This window comes from Solea senegalensis, linkage group LG20 (genome assembly GCF_019176455.1).
Source record: "Solea senegalensis isolate Sse05_10M linkage group LG20, IFAPA_SoseM_1, whole genome shotgun sequence".
Taxonomy (NCBI): Eukaryota; Metazoa; Chordata; class Actinopteri; order Pleuronectiformes; family Soleidae; genus Solea; species Solea senegalensis.
This window is the reverse complement of record NC_058039.1, coordinates 14,037,952-14,057,021: the sequence shown is the minus strand read 5'-3', so window position 1 is coordinate 14,057,021 and position 19,070 is coordinate 14,037,952. Positions and strand designations below refer to the sequence as shown.

General features: G+C 48.6%; 1 protein-coding gene across 1 annotated transcript; it reads left to right on the top strand.

Moving 5' to 3' along the window:
* The first annotated feature begins 4,887 nt into the window (after positions 1–4,887).
* LOC122786819 lies at positions 4,888–16,666 on the top strand. Its single transcript, XM_044053315.1, has 21 exons — positions 4,888–4,934; positions 6,121–6,242; positions 6,324–6,389; positions 6,456–6,565; positions 6,650–7,095; positions 7,214–7,535; positions 7,663–8,431; positions 8,530–8,742; positions 8,829–9,124; positions 9,431–9,660; positions 9,760–9,987; positions 10,114–10,636; positions 13,324–13,764; positions 14,049–14,146; positions 14,241–14,362; positions 14,455–14,520; positions 14,587–14,708; positions 14,795–15,240; positions 15,357–15,678; positions 15,784–16,490; positions 16,651–16,666. Exons 2-21 carry the CDS (start codon positions 6,167–6,169, stop codon positions 16,664–16,666), a joined length of 5,619 nt encoding a protein of 1,872 aa, XP_043909250.1. The 5' UTR covers positions 4,888–4,934; positions 6,121–6,166.
* Positions 16,667–19,070: the final 2,404 nt, after the last annotated feature.

Sequence of the window (19,070 nt, the reverse complement as noted above, 5' to 3'; positions counted from 1 at the left end):
TTCTAAACCTTCTTTGTGGTCTTCCTTATTTATGTACACAAAATAAACCCTTTTAATAAACGTACATTATTATTATATTTAAATGAGGTTACTAAATGAAAAACCTATTAATTACATGAAAGCCAATGAACTGTATGGCTGACTATGATGGCAGCTACAAATCACTGGTGATTTCTTTAATTAACTTGAATGTAGGATTGAAATATGAATATTTCCCACTAGGTGCAATGAAAGATGTATTACTGTGTTATAGCAGCATTAAACAGCTTCCAGCAAAGTAACTGTCTTGTGAATAGGTCTCTCTCGGTCGAATCTTTCTCACACATCCATCTCCAAATTTCAGTGACCTTGGCCAGTTTCTATGTGTTTTGTGGTCCATTGTCGTCTTGAACAATCACTACATCATTGACCTTTGCATTCCTGTGTGTTGTTTGCCTCTGTTGCTGGCTTAACAAGTATTATTTTCTCCATCTGGACCAGAAAACATTGGTCAAATATTGTACTCTATGCCAAGGTCCCCCCTTACAAAGTCTCCAGGTAGTGGCAAGATTACAGAGGATTTCATCGTCAGGATGTGGTTGGGAGTAAGAGGCTGCGGCCCAGCTGGGTCGTTGAGAAAGTGTGCCGTTAAAGGTCGGCTGTTTATGATTGCCATGACTTCATAAAGTTAAGTTCTCAGTGATGAACTATCAAGCCCTTGGGCTGACTGATCCAAAATGGATGTCAAAACACTACTTATTGTCCTGATTTGCCTTTCCCAGACTCCACCCATGTGGCTTGCAGAAGGAGTGTTCATGACAAACTCACAGCCTAGCTGCTTCAGATGTTCTTGGTTCATCTCCTTAACAGCTTTCAATAACTCATGTCTTGCAGCAACAAAGTTGGTGCCCTGGTCAGATCGAAGTTGTCGAACGTTTCCACGTATGGCAACAAATGCACGAAAAGCGTTGATGAAAGTATCCGTTGTCAAATCGTCAGGCAACTCTATGTGCACAGCACGAGAGCACAGGCAAGTAAACAGATAGCGCTTCGACTCCCTTCTTCCCTCCTTGAAACGAAATGGCCCGAAACAGTCCATCCCACAGTATGTGAAGGGAGGAGTTGTCTCCATGTGTTCACATGACAAGTCTGCCATCTTTTGCTCTTCTGTACACCGCCTAAACTTTCTGCACTTGACACATTTGTAGATGTAAGATGACACTGCATGACTTTATTGTTATGCCACGCCCTTGGAGTTGTGCTTGTTGATGATAGTGCTTTATCATTAACTCTGATATATGGCTGGTCTTTGGCAAGATCGCTGGATGCTTGACGTGTGGGTGTAAAGCAGCATGCTCTAGCTGACCTCCCACCCTGAGGCCCCTTGCTTGTCCAAGAAAGGATTCAATCTGTGCAGCCTGTTGGCCTTATCGTTGGTTGTTATGTCCTTCTTGCATTGCAGACTTTGGATTTCCTCAGAGAAAGTTGCTCTTTGTACAATGCGTATGATGGCACGTTCTGCATCCTTTCTCTCTTCGAGACTTGTGACTTCACTGTTTCTTGATGACAACTCTTTAATCTCTTTGATATGTTGCAAAAGCCTGGCTATGGCTTTGACTAACCTTGTCCAGCTGGAGAACTTCAGGAAACGGTTAAGCAGTGAACCTTCTGTTGTTGAGGTCTTAGGCTGCTGAATGACTCTCGGATATTTAATCAGGGCTGAATACACAGCTGCACTTGCACTTTACTATTATTATTAGTATTAGTATTATTATGATTATTATTATCTTTTTTAACACCAATAAACTTCCATGCTTGCACTGTCGTCTTGTCTTGTTTTGCTCTGTCTTCTTGTTTGTTGTTCCTTTGTTAACCACACTCATGACTAGCTGCAAAAAAATTCCTATTGTGTTTTACACTATATGGCAATAAACCTATCCTTGATCCTCCTTGATCCTATACAAAGGCTTTACGAACTTCTGGGTCTTCAACTGTGATGTGTCCCACCTTAATATCTCCGCTGGGAAGCTTGTCTCGCCAGACAAAGTCTGGACCAATAAACCAGTTGGGGGCAATGAGATCTTTTACCATTAGGCCCCTTGATGCGTGATCAGCAGGATTGTCTTCTGTGATCACATGTCTCCATTGGCTTGGATTGGTACTCTCTCTGATACGCCAAATGCGGTTCGCCACAAATACATGAAATCTCCTCGTCTGCCGACAGTTCCAGCCTGGGTACTGTTGTGACTTTCGTGGGGGCAACTCTGGCCTTGCCCAGATTCCCACTGTGGTTGAAGATCATCAGATAATGGTTCATCCCATCCGATCTTGTAGCTGTAAGTAGTTAGAAGTTTGAAGTTTCAACTGGCTTGACTCGTAGGTACTGTTGTAATTCATCAATCACAAAGGCGAGGGAGAGTTGTGTGAAGGGTTTGCACATTTATTTCCACTTGCCGTACATCCAAGTTACATTTCCATCTATATGTATCCAAGCTACTCGAGGATCAGCGTCACATAGAAATATTCCCTTGATGTTCAGTTTGTGAATGACGATCTATAGATTACAACAGTAAGACAACGTACCCTAATGTCACGTAGTGATCTTGTTACACCAAAACCTAAAGTACATGGACACATCAATCCAACTGCTAGATAATTTTCAGTACACATTTTCCAATTCCTTTATCTATCATAGCCGTCAAAGATATCAAAGTGCCCATGGTAGCTTTTATCTAAAGAACAACAAACTGTTAATACATTACGTTGTAACAAGTATCAAATCTTGCATCAGCCACCCGGCCTAACCCTGAACTAAACTAACTTGACTTTGGTAAGTATTTGCTTTCCAACTAGAATGAAAGATACTGCAAACCCAAGTGGGATGTAGACGGAGGCCACTGTCGACAAGACTCCTCTTCTAGAGAACGGGCGTTCATTCACAGTTACTCTGAATTGGAATTGATCTGAAGTGATACACCATTTAACTCCCAAAGCTCTCTCAATGTCTGGCTGACCCAAGGCCACATCTTGATTTTTTTGCAGTTTCAGCACACTCTTCTTTGGTAGTTGATACAAGCACCTCCGTGGGTTTGCACAGCCAGGTGGAGAGGCTGCGCCAAACAAGTGCACTCTCATGCGATAGACTGATGGTTCTGATTTAAAGTCCTCACTGTCCCACCAGAGAAATTTCAATTAGTCTCGGTCCTCTGACCTCACATGAAACTGGTGAAACGTGCGCTCTATATCACACATTATTGCTACTGGACCCTTACGAAACCGGCAGGGAACTCCTAACAAAGTATTTGTTAACTCTGGCCCAGTAAGCAGATGATCATTTAATGACATGCCCTGAAACTTCGCTGAGCAGTCGAACATGACCTGAATTTTCCCTGGTTTCTGTGGGTGATATACCCCATGGTGAGGGATGTACCAGGCAGGACTCTTATTGATTTCATCTTCTGGAACCTTTTCAGTATCTCTGCAAGCTATTGTTTCACTCATGAATGCTATGTACTCCTTGTGGTATTGCTTGTCTTTCTCAACTCTCTTTCTCAAACACTTCAGACGGTGATTTGCACACTTTTGGTTGTCTGGCAAATTTGGCCTGTTTTTTTCATGTTTTCATAGGACACAGACGACAACAATAATAACAGTCTCTCCCTTATTATTAGCCTGTGGTTGTTTCGGTAGCAGGCTAACAGCTTCTCCCTTGTTGCCTGGTTTAGTCTGGTCAGGAAGTATAAAAAAGTCAAACTTTGCTGGGAAAAGTCCTCTGTTTAGTAGAGGTGGGTGATATGATCTTGAAATGATGTCACGATATTCCATCATGATGTATCGCAATACTGGTATGTGGTACAGTATTTCACAGGATTTCAAAATAAAAGTCTTCATTTTGAAAAATTAAAAAAGGAAATACAGAAATTTGATTTGTTTGGGACATTTGCCCCATATGTGAGCATAAATGCTGATGCTAATTTTAATTTTGATTATGATTAGATTTGAGTTTTTGAAATTTCTCGCCTAATTGTAATCAAATTGCAGGTATTTCTGTATTTAAATGAACGACACTTAAAAGCTTAGATTTGTCGTTTAATACAGTAATACTATTCATTATTGCATAACACAATCTGTGTCCTGTTGTCCAGGGCGCGAGCACCGTCTCGTACTCCCAACAAGTGACGTCACCATTACGTGGAGCGAACACTAGTGATGGGAATTCCGGCTCTTTGTGGAGAGCCGGCTCTTTTTGCTCGGCTCACTAAAAAGAGCCGGCTCTTTCGGCTCCCAAGTGGCTCCTCAGATTTTTTGTTACTTAAATTTATTACCAAATTATGTGTAAAATGAATAACTAATGTAAAAAAAACATAAAATATAACATGTATAGTGTCCAGATGTTTACTGGCTGATCCTTTAAGCTCAATACTCCCTTCTGGAAAGGGTAACCAGAACAAGTATGGCGGGTACAACTCGACTGTCTTTCTGAAGGTTTATTCCACATACACAGTTAGCGGTAGCTAGACAGCAGTTAAACAGCAGTTAGACTAGTCAGTTAGTAGTTAGGTTGCAGTTAAGACAGCAGTCCGTTAGGTTGTAAAACCGACAAATCGTACAGGTTCTGATGATAGATACATTTCCACAGGCACAGACGAAGGTTAATATAGAACACAAAATGGCTTTGATAATGCACTTTAAAGGCAACCATGCTTTGATACCAATTATAAACAGATAGAATGTTTGCTTTGCCTGCATATAGTATTTATATGGCTTTATTAATAAACTTAACATAACTTAACATATACATAAATACATTTTAATTTGTGAAAAAACAAAAAATCAACTTCAGACATAGGAGCAGCAACAGTTGCTGGTCTTTCCCCCCACCCGCGACGGAGTTGCAGGTAAAGTTCACTTACGCTTCGTGAGAACGTCGTTGAGCATCGTCTCGTAGACACCACGTAAGTTATGCCGTTTTTGTCTTCGTAACAGTAAATACCTCAGCATGATACAGCGTAATGTTCTCCGAGACCTAGTGACTTTATTTCTTTACTATTGTTGCTCATTTCTTGAAATAATTCGACAAATATCCCGACGTAATATACTTTCGCTGTGTGTATGTGTGTGTGTGTGTGTGAGACGGGACATGCAAATACTGTGTTCGGACGACGGTTGTATAATCTATAGACTCTGGGGTAACTGTGGTATAAATGCTGAAACGAATTGCTGCTAATTTCTTGAAATAATTTGACAAATATTCCAACGTAATATACTTCGGTGTGTGTGTGTGCGTGTGTGAGACGGGACATGCACATACTGTGTTCGGAAGACGGTTGTATAGTCTATAGACTCTGGGGTAACTGTGGTATAAATGCTGGAACGAATTTGGTAAGTATAAATATATTAATTTTGTGTTTGAAATACAACCGTGATTTCCATGAGCCTTATGTAACGGAGGTGGTGGGGGGTGGCGCAGGGCAGTAGGTCACTATCCAGCCATTGTGAATTCGTAATGTCTGATATGCTGATATTTACATTAAAGTTCAATTCAACAGCTTTATTTATCCCCGCAGGGCAATTCAGTTTGCAGCCTCAGTCACATAAATGTACAACAAACTGACAACAAAACAACAACACATACAGCAACTACTCAGTACCACAGGTGGGCATGGGCAGTCGAAGCAAGTAAAAATTTAAGAAATAGATATTAGAGAATAAACACACACATTGACTCAAGTGAAACTGGCCTGTGTTCTTTTAGCTGTCAGCCACATTTAAAAGCCTGATGGCCGAAGGAATTAATGAATTTGCAAATCTGTTTGGGCATCAAACAGAAATCCTGACTGAGGATGTGGTCAGAATGACTAATGATCTTCCTGGCTTTTTGGATGACCCTTTTTTTCCAGATAGAACTTAAGTCCTTTAGCTGGACTCTGATGATCTTGGAACAGACTTTAGAGATGCTGCTGAGACGGTTCTTCTCCTTCACTGATAGACCATAAAACCAACAAGTAAAAGAAAACGTCAACAGACTTTCAATAAAGGATTGATAAAAGTTGCATAAAATGTTCTTAGAAACAGCGGTGTGTGTGTGTGTATGTACTGCATGTGTGTTGATTTTGTGTGTTTTTCTTTGCTCTGTTACAGCTTTGTGGATTGGTTACGCAAGCACAAGAAGACAGGAGCTGGGTCCATGATGGATGCCTTCCAGAAGTATGTGCTGGCCCGGGACAAACAATCAGAGCCAGCACACGGACTCCCACAGCCAGGTAACTGCACTGCACTGTCTACAAAACAGCCTGTGGGGTGCTTTCAACAGTACACCAGTGCATGTTGTCCTTTGCCACCAGGCACCTCCTCCTCCGACCCATCTGATGCTGAGTTGCTTGCCGCTGCCGCTGAGGTCGACTCTCCCAGTAAGTGTACATTTTGATGTGAATTCACTTGTAATGCATCGCCCTAACACTGACATGTGTTGTCAGGCACGTCCAGGGACACCCCAACAGCTGTGGTCCCCTCTTCCTCTCTCTCCTCCGAGCAGGGGCCAGGGCCAGGACTGATGGCTCCTCAGAAACCTGCCTCCGGCAAAGAGGTTTGTATGGTGTGTGTGTTAATGTGTGCCTGTCTGCTGCACACTCACTAACTGTGTCTCTGCTGTGTGCTGTGTTTGTTTCAGCTGCTTCCCGTCAGCTGGAGGCAGACGCTGCCGGAAGAGCAGCAGGAGTGGGTGGGCCGGGCGCTGTTCCAGAGGGAACCCAGCAGCGGGAAGGTGGTCCTCACCTCGCCTCTCAAACTGTGGTGGCACCCACCTGGTGCCCGGCCCCTCTACACACAGCCCCCCGCCAATGCTCACGCCTTTTTCCAGCACCCCTTCTTTCTGTGGATGCCCTATCGGATGTGGGCATATCGTCTGAAGTGCCCTGCCGATGGGCGGAAACTGATGGACGCTGGATTATACAAGACTGTCCGGAGGGTCTTGGACAGGAGCGGGTGGTACTTTATGGCCACAGAGTGCCTTGAGTGCCCCGCCTGTCATAAGAAGATTGTGAGCTGGTCACGGGACATCTTAGACCAGCTGGACGTCGCGCACCGCGAGCAATTCCCAGCTGTTCTCACGTACAAGTATGTCACTTTATTCAACATTTCCTCGACAATGCATTATTATTTTTTTTGTTGTTGTTGTAGTAGTAGTTAACTATATTTGTCTGCATTGTCTGTACACTCTCTGTTTCCACCCCAGGTTGTCCTGTGACAAGGCGGTGATCGGGCTGTTGAAGGAGCGCACCCTGGGCAACGGTGTGGCTCGCCTCCGTGCCTCCCTGGTGGAGCTGCACACCAGTGAGTGGATGGCGCGGTCGGTCCAGTACCTCTCCGTGCTTCGCAAGCTGAGGGCACCTGGAGCAGAACCAAAGGAGGTGTCGATCCCAGACCTCGTGAAGGTTCCCGGACTCGCCTGGTTCAGCTGTGTGTACGTTCTGGATGCCATGACCAGGCTGGACAACACCAAGGCCAGGGTGACGTCCATTTTTGGTGACATTCTTAAGATGGGCTCCACCAAGAAGGTGAGATTTCTCTCTCTCTCTCTCTCTCTCTCTCTCTCTCTCTCTCTCCCTCTCTCCACTGTGCCGTCACCCTGTATGACGTTGTTGTGCCGTGTGTCTAAATGTGTGTTTGTGCTGTGTCTTGCAGATCACCAAAAAGCTTGCAGGCACTGCCGCTGACTCGGCCGCCTGGATGACCAACGTTGGCAACGAGTACGGGCAGGTACTCGTGTCCGTCCTCACGGCAGCCGAGGGGGACAGACTGGCCAACATGGCGGCCGGCCTGATGCGGCGGTACCAAGAAGCCGGAAAGGCCCCTCCCAAGGTCATGTACGTGGACCAGGACTGCTGTACCACCGTGGGTACGTCATCAGTACACCACATGTTCCACGAGTGGCACGAGCTGGTGGTCAGGCTCGACGTGGGGCAACTCATGCGACGCTTTGCGAGGGGTGTCACCACAAACAGCCACCAGCTCTACAGCCTCTTCATGGCGAGACTGTCCTTTGCCGTCTTTGAGTGGGACACCGGAGACGTCACCCGTCTGAGAGAGGCCAAGCAGTCCGTGGAGGGGGAGGACACCCACATCAAGCTGTCCGCCATGGAGCTCGCTCGGCATTGTCGACGCCGTACGAGGGGTGCGGCAGAGACAGAGCGGCTCCTCCGGGAGGTGCTGGACGCCTTCTGGGACATGACGGACACCATGGGCGTCCCGTTGATCGACCGCGCCCGCATGGAGGAGATCTGGAGCGCACAGCGCCGCCACCTCGACTGCATCCAGGACCCGGAGGGGGTGGAGCTGTACACCAAGACAGGTGAGCTCACCAAGGGCGGTGTTAGGCTCCCTGTCTACCGGTGCGCACGTGGCTCCACATCCCTCGAGTCCTTCCACCTGCACCAGTGCCGCTTCATTCCAGGTAAATCTTTTTACAACATATTTACATCTTGTTTTGTTTTTATTATTTGTTTTTTTTATATTGCTCACTAACACTTTGCTCTCTTCTTTCACCTCTAGGTACATCTGCGAGTGACGTACACTTCCAGGTGTACCTGCTGGAGGGCCTGGTGCGGTGGAATGAAGACCGTGGACGAGCAGCAGTCGAGGGAGGTCAACGATCGGCGCTGCGGTGCTACAGGGCCCAGCTGCAGCACGCGTTCAACCAGCTGGCACAGGAGGTCAAGGGGCTCAAGCCGGTTGACGACTACACCCAGCCCAGGGCGTACACAGGTACAGAGAGACAGAGCGTTTGCTGCTTTTGTCTTATAGCATTTGCTCATGTGTGTTTGTGTGTGTCTCTCACTCGCTCTCTGCAGGGGAACTCTTGGGGGTGGAGTATTTGTACGCCCAGACGGGCACTGTGCTGCAGCAGTGTCCCAACGCTCCGGAAGGGAGCGACGACGACGAGGACGGCACACTGACCGATGAGGGCTTTGAGGAGGAGGAGGAGGATCCGGAGGAGATCCGTCTCCTGGTCCATCACGACGCTCTCCTCCAGGAGCCCCACAGTGTGCCTGTGCGTGAGGCCTCGTCATCCCAGTTGGGACCTCCCCCACCCCTCCTACCCCCCGAGGACGACAGGATGGAGGTGCAGCAGGCTGAGGAGGATGAAGTGAGTAGACAGTTGCCTGTTAACATTTCATATTCATGATGAGTAAAAAAAGTCTAAAAATAATGACAATCAAGTTATTAATAATCTATATTCTTATAAATATACTGTGTATCTGTGTATCAGTCTGTATACTGTATATCTTAATAAATGTAAACTGCTTTTGTATTGAACCAACATTAAGTGTGCTGCACTCACATTTTTGCTGTAACAATAGCTGATGTACCAAGATCAAAACTTAGCTGATTTTCTCAAGAAACTTGCAGTGTCGCATCATGTGCCGTGTCTGTGTGTTGTCCTTTTTTTCAGGACGTCGTTGGGCCAGACGGTCACCTCGGTTACCATCACGTGGTGGCCCTGGCCCACGGCCTCGTGGAGCTGCGTCACCACCCCTTTGTCACCGTTCGTCAGTCCAGGGAGGTTGTCGCTCTCTGGGAGAAGCTGACTGAGAGGGACAAGGCACCGGTGAACTTCTCCCGCCACCACCAGGACAGGCTGGTCCAAGGCCGCTTCAAGACCAGGAACCGCGGTTACAAGCGGTACTTAGTCACTGCATTAACATTTTTTTTTTTTTTTACAGCCTGCTATAGTCAGTAACTAACACATTCTCCTCTCTCTCTCTCTCTCTCTCTCTGCAGTGTCGCCCCGTCTCCTAAAGCCAGCAGGCTTGTTGAAGCCATTATGCTGGAGCTGTGTCGCATTCACACCCAGGACACCAGGACGCTCGCCGGGGTCCGCATCAACCGCTGGGCTGGCGTTGTGAGGGACTACAAGCGGATCTGGGAGAACGTGGTCCACTGTCCTGCCCTCATGGCGTGCACCCGGATCCAGCTGTATGATGTCAAGCAGCGGACCCTGTCGATGTGGTAAGTCAATATGCTTTGGCTCGCAGCACTGATGTGTGTGTGTGTGTGTTTGTTGTCATGATTAATATCTTCGTCATGATCGTCAAGTCATACATTGTTTCTTGTCTGTTTTTTATTTCTTGTAAGGCACAATCAGAGGAGCAAGGCGATGACGAGGGACACCATCACCGTCGCAGTTCCGGGGCCCAGCGCTCCCCAGACCGCAGCGGAGCCCCTGCCTGCCCCACGGACTCTGCTGCAGGACCCCCAACAGCCAGACCAGCCCCTTGAGCACCACCTGCCCGCTTCCGCCCCACCAGCGGACACCACCACCTCCTCAGCGGACACCACCACCCCCTCCCCAGCTTCGACAACAGCCACTGCTCCAACCATCGCTCCAGCCACCATCGCTCCAGCCATTCCCCGCTCTACTGCCTGGAGGCGCCGGGTCCACGCTGAGCAGGAGCGTCGTGCCCAGGAGCTAGGGAAGATCACAAAGCCCTACAAGAAGGTTCCCCAGTTCTTGTGCAGGCACTGTGGCCAGCCAAAGACTAAGCAGTATGGCCACAGCCGCTACAAACGGGGGACCTTCTGTGCCCAGGCTGACGGGGGGACTGTGGAGCAGTGGCTGTCAACAATGAAGGACAGAGAGCGTGAAGAGGCGGCGGCGGCAGCGGCGGCGGCGGCAGCGGCAGCGGCGGCGGCAGCAGCAGCGGCACCAACACCACCCCTAACTGCACCATCTTCCCAGCACCCTAAATATAGTGTAAATATGTAAATATTAATTTGTTAATAAAAATATGTAAATAGTACATAATTATGTTCATAGTTTTTTGTGTTAATACATCTTGGTTTTTCAACAAGCTTATGCTCATATCACAACATGTGGACATTAACTGTGCAAAGTCTGATGATGCTGAAGTGAAGCAGTGAAGCAGAGTGAAATTACAGAGGTTTTAGTGAAGAGATGCCTAGGTCTCTAGTCTCTAGACTCTAATATACAAAAAAAAATATTTAATTTTATTTAGGTCACTATTGGTCTAATAACAACTTGTTAAAAAATCTATATATTTGGGCAGTGGCGTGCACAGGTAGACACTAGGTGGTGCTATAGCACCTGCCCTGTGCTCTCTGGACCAAGTTTTGAAAGTTTATTAGTGTTTCGGGGAATGTGCGTTAAAAAATAAAAGTGGGCGGGGCAAATAACTGCTCCACCCCCTAAAACTTGTGGGCCTGAGGAGCACGTTTAATGTACATGCACAAAACTTGATACAAGCGTTCCTTGGGTCAGGACGGTCAAAAAACCTAGGGAAGCCTAAGCTCTAAAACGAACAGGAAAGCCGCCATCTTGGATTGAAAGTTCATTTGCTGATTTTGGCCATTTCGCACCAATGGTATGTGAACAAACTTGTGCTAGAGCTTTCATGGGATCACCTTTAAACTTGGTGAGGTCACTGTGGACAAGTTGAGGATCTAAAGTTATTGAAAACTTTTCTATAAGTAGCCGGCAAAGTTGGTGAAAATTAAAATTTTTCGCCACAGGCAACAAAACTCTTATAACTTTGCAATAAAAGGTCCCATCCCAACCAAATTTGCTAGGGTTGATGATGGACCATTGCTAAAGAAGTCTATGAAAAAAACGTACATTTTGAAAACAGCGCCTCCTTGTGGTAACAGAAAATACAAAGAATACACAATTTCGGTAGTAACTTTTACAGAGGATCAAACTCAAAATAAGTGAAAACATTCAAAACACATGGTAGATGATGCGTGCTTCATATAACAAATCGTTCAACGGTATTGCCATAGCAACACTGCAAAGTAAAATTTCTCGCCTAATTGTAATCATATTGCAGGTATTTCTGTATTTAAATGAACGACACTTAAAAGCTTAGATTTTTCGTTTAATACAGTAATACTATTCATTATTGCATAACCCAATCTGTGTGATGTTGTCAAACTGTTGTCCAGGGCGCGCGTACTGTCTCGTACTCCCAACGAGTGACGTCACCATTACGTGGAGCGAACACTAGTGATGGGAATTCCGGCTCTTTGTGGAGAGCTGGCTCTTTTCACTCCCAAGTGGCTCCTCAGATTTTTTGTTACTTAAATTTATTACCAAATTATGTGTAAAATGAATAACTAATGTAAAAAAACATAAAATATAACATATGTATAGTGTTTTACTGGCTGATCCTTTAAGCTCAATACTTAGTTAAGACAGCAGTCCGTTAGGTTGTAAAACCGACAAGTTGTACAGGTTCTGATGATAGATAGATTTCCACAGGCACAGGCGAAGGTTAATATGGAACACAAAATGGCTTTGATAATGCACTTTAAAGGCAACAGTGCTCTGATTAACAAAAAGGGCTTTGATAATGCACTTTAAAGGCAACCATGCTTTGATACCAATTATAACAGATAGATAGAATGTTTGCTTTGCCAGCATATAGTATTTATATGACTTTATTAACAAACTTAACATAACTTAACATATACATAAATACATTTTAATTTGTGAAAAAACACAAGACGTTGGAGCAGCAACAGTTGCAGGAGTTGACACACTGGCACCTTCCTTAGCAGAGTCCCTTGCTGGTCTTTTCTCCAACTCCATTAATTGCACTGGTGTATGATTAGTTTGCATCTGTCTGTTTGTGGCGCCTGCTCCGGTTCTATTGTAATTCGGTTCCCTGATTGCCTGTTTGTGTTGCCCCCCACCCGCGACGGAGTTGCAGGTAAAGTTCACTTACGCTTCGTGAGAACGTCGTTGAGCATCGTCTCGTAGACACCACGTAAGTTACGCCGTTTTTGTCTTCGTAACAGTAAATACCTCAGCATGATACAGCGTAATGTTCTGCGAGACCTAGTGACTTTATTTCTTTACTATTGTTGCTCATTTCTTGAAATAATTCGACAAATATCCCGACGTAATATACTTTCGCTGTGTGTGTGTGTGAGACGGGACATGCAAATACTGTGTTCGGGCGACGGTTTTATATTCTATAGACTCTGGGGTAACTGTGGTATAAATGCTGGAACGAATTTCGAAGTATAAATATGTTAATTTTGTGTTTGAAATGCAACTATAATTTCCATGAGCCTTCTGTAACGGAGGTGGTGGTGGTGGGGGCGCAGGGCAGTAGGTCACTGTCCAGCCATTTTCAATGGTAATGTCTGATATGCTGATATTTACATTAAAGTTGACAGTATTACCCTAATACCCCTAATGGGCTGATATCCTGACATTACCATTGGTATAAACAGTGTTATTCTAACACCCTGGGGGGGCAAACAGGTCATGTGTAACAACAGTGAGTATTATAATGTACTGTTTAGCTGCTTCTTTTCTTTCAGAAAATGGCCTATGCTCCCATTTTTCGTTTTGAGCCCTCCTCCGATGAGCTCACCCTTCGCCCTTCTGCAGCCGCAGTGGCACTGGTCACCAAAAAACGCCAGCAGACCTCTGCCAGTGTGCGGAAGATACGGAGGCTTGACCTTGAGGCGGAGGCGAGGGCTAGAGCCTGTCAGAAGGGGGACGGATCTGACCAAATGGTGCTGGCTGAGACCGAGCTCCAGTTTGGCCAGTACTGCGGCCAAACCTTTCGGTGGCTGCTGGAAAACGATGTGGGGTACGTCGTCTCCATATTGGCGGCCCACCAGAAGCAGAGAGAGGAAGGGATGACCATGAAAACGCTCCTCATGTCAAACAAGGACGCTCTTGCCTCCTACGCAAGGCTTTTCCCACCCATGGTGACAGCCATTGCCAGGCGTAGATTGTGCGAGAGCTCCAAGCAGGTATGGCAGGTCGTTCCTTCCTGCAGCTGTTAGACTACAACAAACACTGCTCGCAGTAGACCACACAGAACCAGGCTCCTCATTCCTCCCTTCCACGTGCAATATATACTTTTATAAAGTACATCCTACATCCTCTATTTTTACATCTTCGTATATTGTAATTTTCTTTTTTGGTCATGCATATTTATTACTTATTATCTTTATCTTTACTGTCTTGTTGCTGTAACAATGCAAATTTCCTCTCAGCGGGACAAATAAAGGACTATCTCATCTTATCTCTTCAGAGTACAAGTGAGGTGGGTGACACGCTGTTGGGGTTTGGTGTGCATGCGCACCGCTCGTACAAGTCCTTGTACAGCGCGAGGGACCGGGAGAGTCGAACGTAAGTAGTGTGTGTGTGTGTTAATTTTGTGTGTGTATGTACTGCATGTGTGTTTGTGTGTTGATTTTGTGTGTTTTTCTTTGCTCTGTTACAGCTTTGTGGATTGGTTACGCAAGCACAAAAAGATAGGAGCTGGGTCCATGATGGATGCCTTCCAGAAGTATGTGCTGGCCCGGGACAAACAATCAGAGCCAGCACACGGACTCCCACAGCCAGGTAACTGCACTGCACTGTCTACAAAACAGCCTGTGGGGTGCTTTCAACAGTACACCAGTGCTTCATCAGTGCATGTTGTCCTTTGCCACCAGGCACCTCCTCCTCCGACCCATCTGATGCTGAGTTGCTTGCCGCTGCCGCCGAGGTCGACTCTCCCAGTAAGTGTACATTTTGATGTGAATTCACTTGTAATGCATCGCCCTAACACTGACATGTGTTGTCAGGCACGTCCAGGGACACCCCAACAGCTGTGGTCCCCTCTTCCTCTCTCTCCTCCTCCGAGCAGCCACTGGAAGGGCCAGGGCCAGGACTGATGGCTCCTCAGAAACCTGCCTCCGGCAAAGAGGTTGGTATGGTGTGTGTGTGTTAATGTGTGCCTGTCTGCTGCACACTCACTAACTGTGTCTCTGCTGTGTGCTGTGTGTGTTTCAGCTGCTTCCCGTCAGCTGGAGGCAGACGCTGCCAGAAGAGCAGCAGGAGTGGGTGGGCCGGGCGCTGTTCCAGAGGGAACCCAGCAGCGGGAAGGTGGTCCTCACCTCGCCGCTCAAACTGTGGTGGCACCCACCTGGCGCCCAGCCCCTCTACACACAGCCCCCCGCCAATGCTCACGCCTTTTTCCAGCGCCCCTTCTTTCTGTGGATGCCCTATCGGATGTGGGCATATCGTCTGAAGTGCCCTGCCGATGGGCGGAAACTGATGGACGCTGGATTATACAAGACTGTCCGGAGGGTCTTGGACAGGAGCGGGTGGTACTTTATGGCCACAGAGTGCCTTGAGTGCCCCGCCTGTCATAAGAAGATTGTGAGCTGGTCACGGGACATCTTAGACCAGCTGGACGTCGCGCACCGCGAGCAATTCCCAGCTGTTCTCACGTACAAGTATGTCACTTTAAGGCATTCAACATTTCCTCGACAATGCATTTTTTTGTTGTTGTAGTAGTAGTAGTTAACTATATTTGTCTCTGTTGTCTGTACACTCTCTGTTTCCACCCCAGGTTGTCCTGTGACAAGGCGGTGATCGGGCTGTTGAAGCAGCGCACCCTGGGCAACAGTGTGGCTCGCCTCCGTGCCTCCCTGGTGGAGCAGCACTCCAGGGAGTGGATGGTGCGGTCGATCCAGTACCTCTCCGTGCTTGACAAGCTGAGGGCACCTGGAGCGGAACCAAAGGAGGTGTCGATCCCAGACCTGGTGAAGGTGCCCGGACTCGCCTGGTTCAGCTTTGTGTACGTTCTGGATGCCATGACCAGGCTGGACGACACCAAGGCCAGGGTGACGTCCATTTTTGGTGACATTCTTAAGATGGACTCCACCAAGAAGGTGAGATTTCTCTCTCTCTCTCTCTCCCTCTCTCCACTGTGCCGTCACCCTGTATGACGTTGTTGTGCTGTGTGTCTAAATGTGTGTTTGTGCTGTGTCTTGCAGATCACCAAAAAGCTTGCAGGCGCTGCCGCTGACTCGGCCGCCTGGATGACCAACGTTGGCAACGAGTACGGGCAGGTACTCGTGTCCGTCCTCACGGCAGCCGAGGGGGACGGACTGGCCAACATGGCGGCCGGCCTGATGCGGCGGTATCAAGAAGCCGGAAAGGCCCCTCCCAAGGTCATGTACGTGGACCAGGACTGCTGTACCACCGTGGGTACGTCATCAGTACACCACATGTTCCACGAGTGGCACGAGCTGGTGGTCAGGCTCGACGTGTGGCACCTCATGCGACGCTTCGCGAGGGGTGTCACCACAAACAGCCACCAGCTCTACGGCCTCTTCATGGCGAGGCTGTCTTTTGCCATCTTCGAGTGGGATGCCGGAGACGTCGCCCGCCTGAGAAAGGCCAAGCAGTCCGTGGAGGGGAAGGACGCCCACATCAAGCTGTCCGCCATGGAGCTCGCTCGGCATTGTCGACGCCGCACGAGGGGTGCGGCAGAGACCGAGCGGCTCCTCCGGGAGGTGCTGGACGCCTTCTGGGACATGACGGACACCATGGGCGTCCCGTTGATCGACCGCGCCCGCATGGAGGAGATCTGGAGTGCACAGCGCCGTCACCTCGACTGCATCCAGGACCCGGAGGGGGTGGAGCTGTACACCAAGACAGGTGAGCTCACCAAGGGTGGTGTTAGGCTCCCCGTCTACCGGTGCGCACGTGGCTCCACTTCCCTCAAATCCTTCCACCTGCACCAGTGCCGCTTCATTCCAGGTAAATCTTTTTACAACACATTTACATCTTGTTTTGTTTTTATTATTCGTTTTTTTTATGTTGCTCACTAACACTTTGCTCTCTTCTTTCACCTCTAGGTACATCTGCGAGTGACGTACACTTCCAGGTGTACCTGCTGGAGGGCCTGGTGCGGTGGAATGAAGACCGTGGACGAGCGGCAGTCGAGGGAGGTCAACGATCGGCGCTGCGATGCTACAGGGCCCAGCTGCAGCACACGTTCAACCAGCTGGCACAGGAGGTCAAGGGGCTCAAGCCGGTTGACGACTACACCCAGCCCAGGGCGTACACAGGTACAGAGAGACAGAGCGTTTGCTGCTTTTGTCTTATAGCATCTGCTCATGTGTGTTTGTGTGTGTCTCTCACTCGCTCTCTGCAGGGGAACTCTTGGGGGTGGAGTATTTGTACTCCCAGTCGGGTGCTGTGCTGCAGCAGTGTCCCAACGCTCCGGAAGGGACCGACGAGGACGACGGCACACTGACCGATGAGGGCTTTGAGGATCCAGAGGAGGATTCGGAGGAGGATCCGGAGGAGATCCGTCTCCTGGTCCATCACGACGCTTTCCTCCAGGAGCCCCACAGTGTGTCTGTGTGTGAGGCCTCGTCATCCCAGTTGGGACCTCCCCCACCCACCCTACCCCCCGAGGACGACAGGATGGAGGTGCAGCAGGCTGAGGAGGATGAAGTGAGTGGCCTGTTAATATTTCATATTTATGATGAGGAAAATCAGTCTAAAAATAACGACAATCAAGTTAACAATAATAATAATAATAATAATAATAATACTATATTCTTATAAATATACTGTGTTTCGTATTTCTTAATAAATGTAAACTGCTTTTGTATTGAACCAACATTAAGTGTGCTGCACTCACATTTTTGCTGTAACAATAGCTGATGTACCAGCATCAAAACAGCCGATTTTCTCAAGAAACTTGCAGCGTCGCATCATGTGCCGTGTCTGTGTGTTGTGTTTTTTTTCAGGACGTCGTTGGGCCAGACGGTCACCCTGGTTACCATCACGTGGTGGCCCTGGCCCATGGCCTCGTAGAGCTGCGTCACCATGCCTTTGTTACCGCTCGTCAGTCCAGGGAGGTTGTCGCTCTCTGGGAGAAGCTGACTGAGAGGGACAAGGCACCGGTGATCTTCTCCCGCCGCCAACAGGACAGGCTGGTCCAAGGCCGCTTCAGGACCAGCAACCGGCACGCTCACACACCAGGAGTGGAGAGTGTGAAGTGGTAAGCAGTAACTGCATTAATAGTTTTGTGGGTTTTTTTACAGCCTGCTATAGTCAGTAACTAACCCGTTCACTTCTCTCTCTCTCTCCAGTGTCACCCTGGGTCAGGGGGCAAGAGCGGCACAGTCTCCTAAAGCCAGCAGGCTTGTTGAAGCCCTCATGCTGGAGCTGTGCCGCATTCACACACACGACACCAGGACACTCACTGGGGTCCACAACAACCGCTGGGCTGGCGTCATGAGGGACTACAAGCAGATCCAGGACAACGTGGTCAACTGTCCTGCCCTCATGGCGTGCACCCGGGTCCAGCTGTATGATGTCAATCAGCGGACCCTGTCGATGTGGTAAGTCAATATGCTTTGGCTCGCAGCACTGATGTGTGTGTGTTTGTTGTCATGATCAATATCTTTGTCATGATAAATCATACATTGTTTCTTGTCTGTTTTTTATTTCTTGTAAGGCACATTCAGAGGAGCAAGGCTATGACGAGGGACACCATCACCATCGCAGTTCCGGGGCCCAGCGCTCCCCAGACTGCAGCAGAGCCCCTGCCTGCCCCACGGGCTCTGCTGCAGGACCCCCAACAGCCAGACCAGCCCCTTGAGCAACACCTGCCCGCGGATGCCTCGGGCCTGGCTGTCACAATCAGAGGGCCGCTGGCCCCGGAACTGTTTGACCTCATCGTCGACAACCAGAGTGCCACCACCTCCTCAGTGTCAGCCCCACCAGCGGACACCACCACCTCCTCAGCGGACACCACCACCCCCTCCCCGGCTTCGACAACAGCCACTGCTCCAACCGTCGCTCCAGCCACCATCGCTGGCGCCATTCCCCGCTCTACTGCCTGGAGGCGCCGGGTACACGCTGAGATGGAGCGGCGTGCCCAGGAGCTAGGGAACTTTGCAAAGCCCTACAAGAAGGTTCCCCAGTTCTTGTGCAGGCACTGTGGCCAGCCAAAGACAAAGCAGTACGGCCACAGCCGCTACAAACGGGGGACCTTCTGTGCCCAGGCTGACGGGGGGACTGCGGAGCAGTGGCTGTCGGCAATGAAGGACAGAGAGCGCGAGGAGGCTGCCTCCGCCGCCGCCGCTGCTGCTGCTGCTGCCTCCGCCGCTGCTGCTGCCTCCGCCGCTGCCGCATCCGCCGCCCCTGCCCCCACCGCCGCCAACACCAACACCACCCCTAACCGCACCATCTTCCCAGCACCCTAAAAAATGTGTATATAGTGTAAATATGTAAATATTAATTTGTAAATAAAAATATG

Coding starts and splice junctions, on each gene's coding strand:
- LOC122786819 (XM_044053315.1), top strand. CDS start 6,167: ATGATGGATGCCTTCCAGAAGTATGTGCTGGCCCGGGACAAACAATCA. Junction 6,390..6,455: donor CGCTGAGGTCGACTCTCCCA/GTAAGTGTACAT, acceptor ATGTGTTGTCAG/GCACGTCCAGGGACACCCCA. Junction 9,125..9,430: donor AGCAGGCTGAGGAGGATGAA/GTGAGTAGACAG, acceptor CCTTTTTTTCAG/GACGTCGTTGGGCCAGACGG.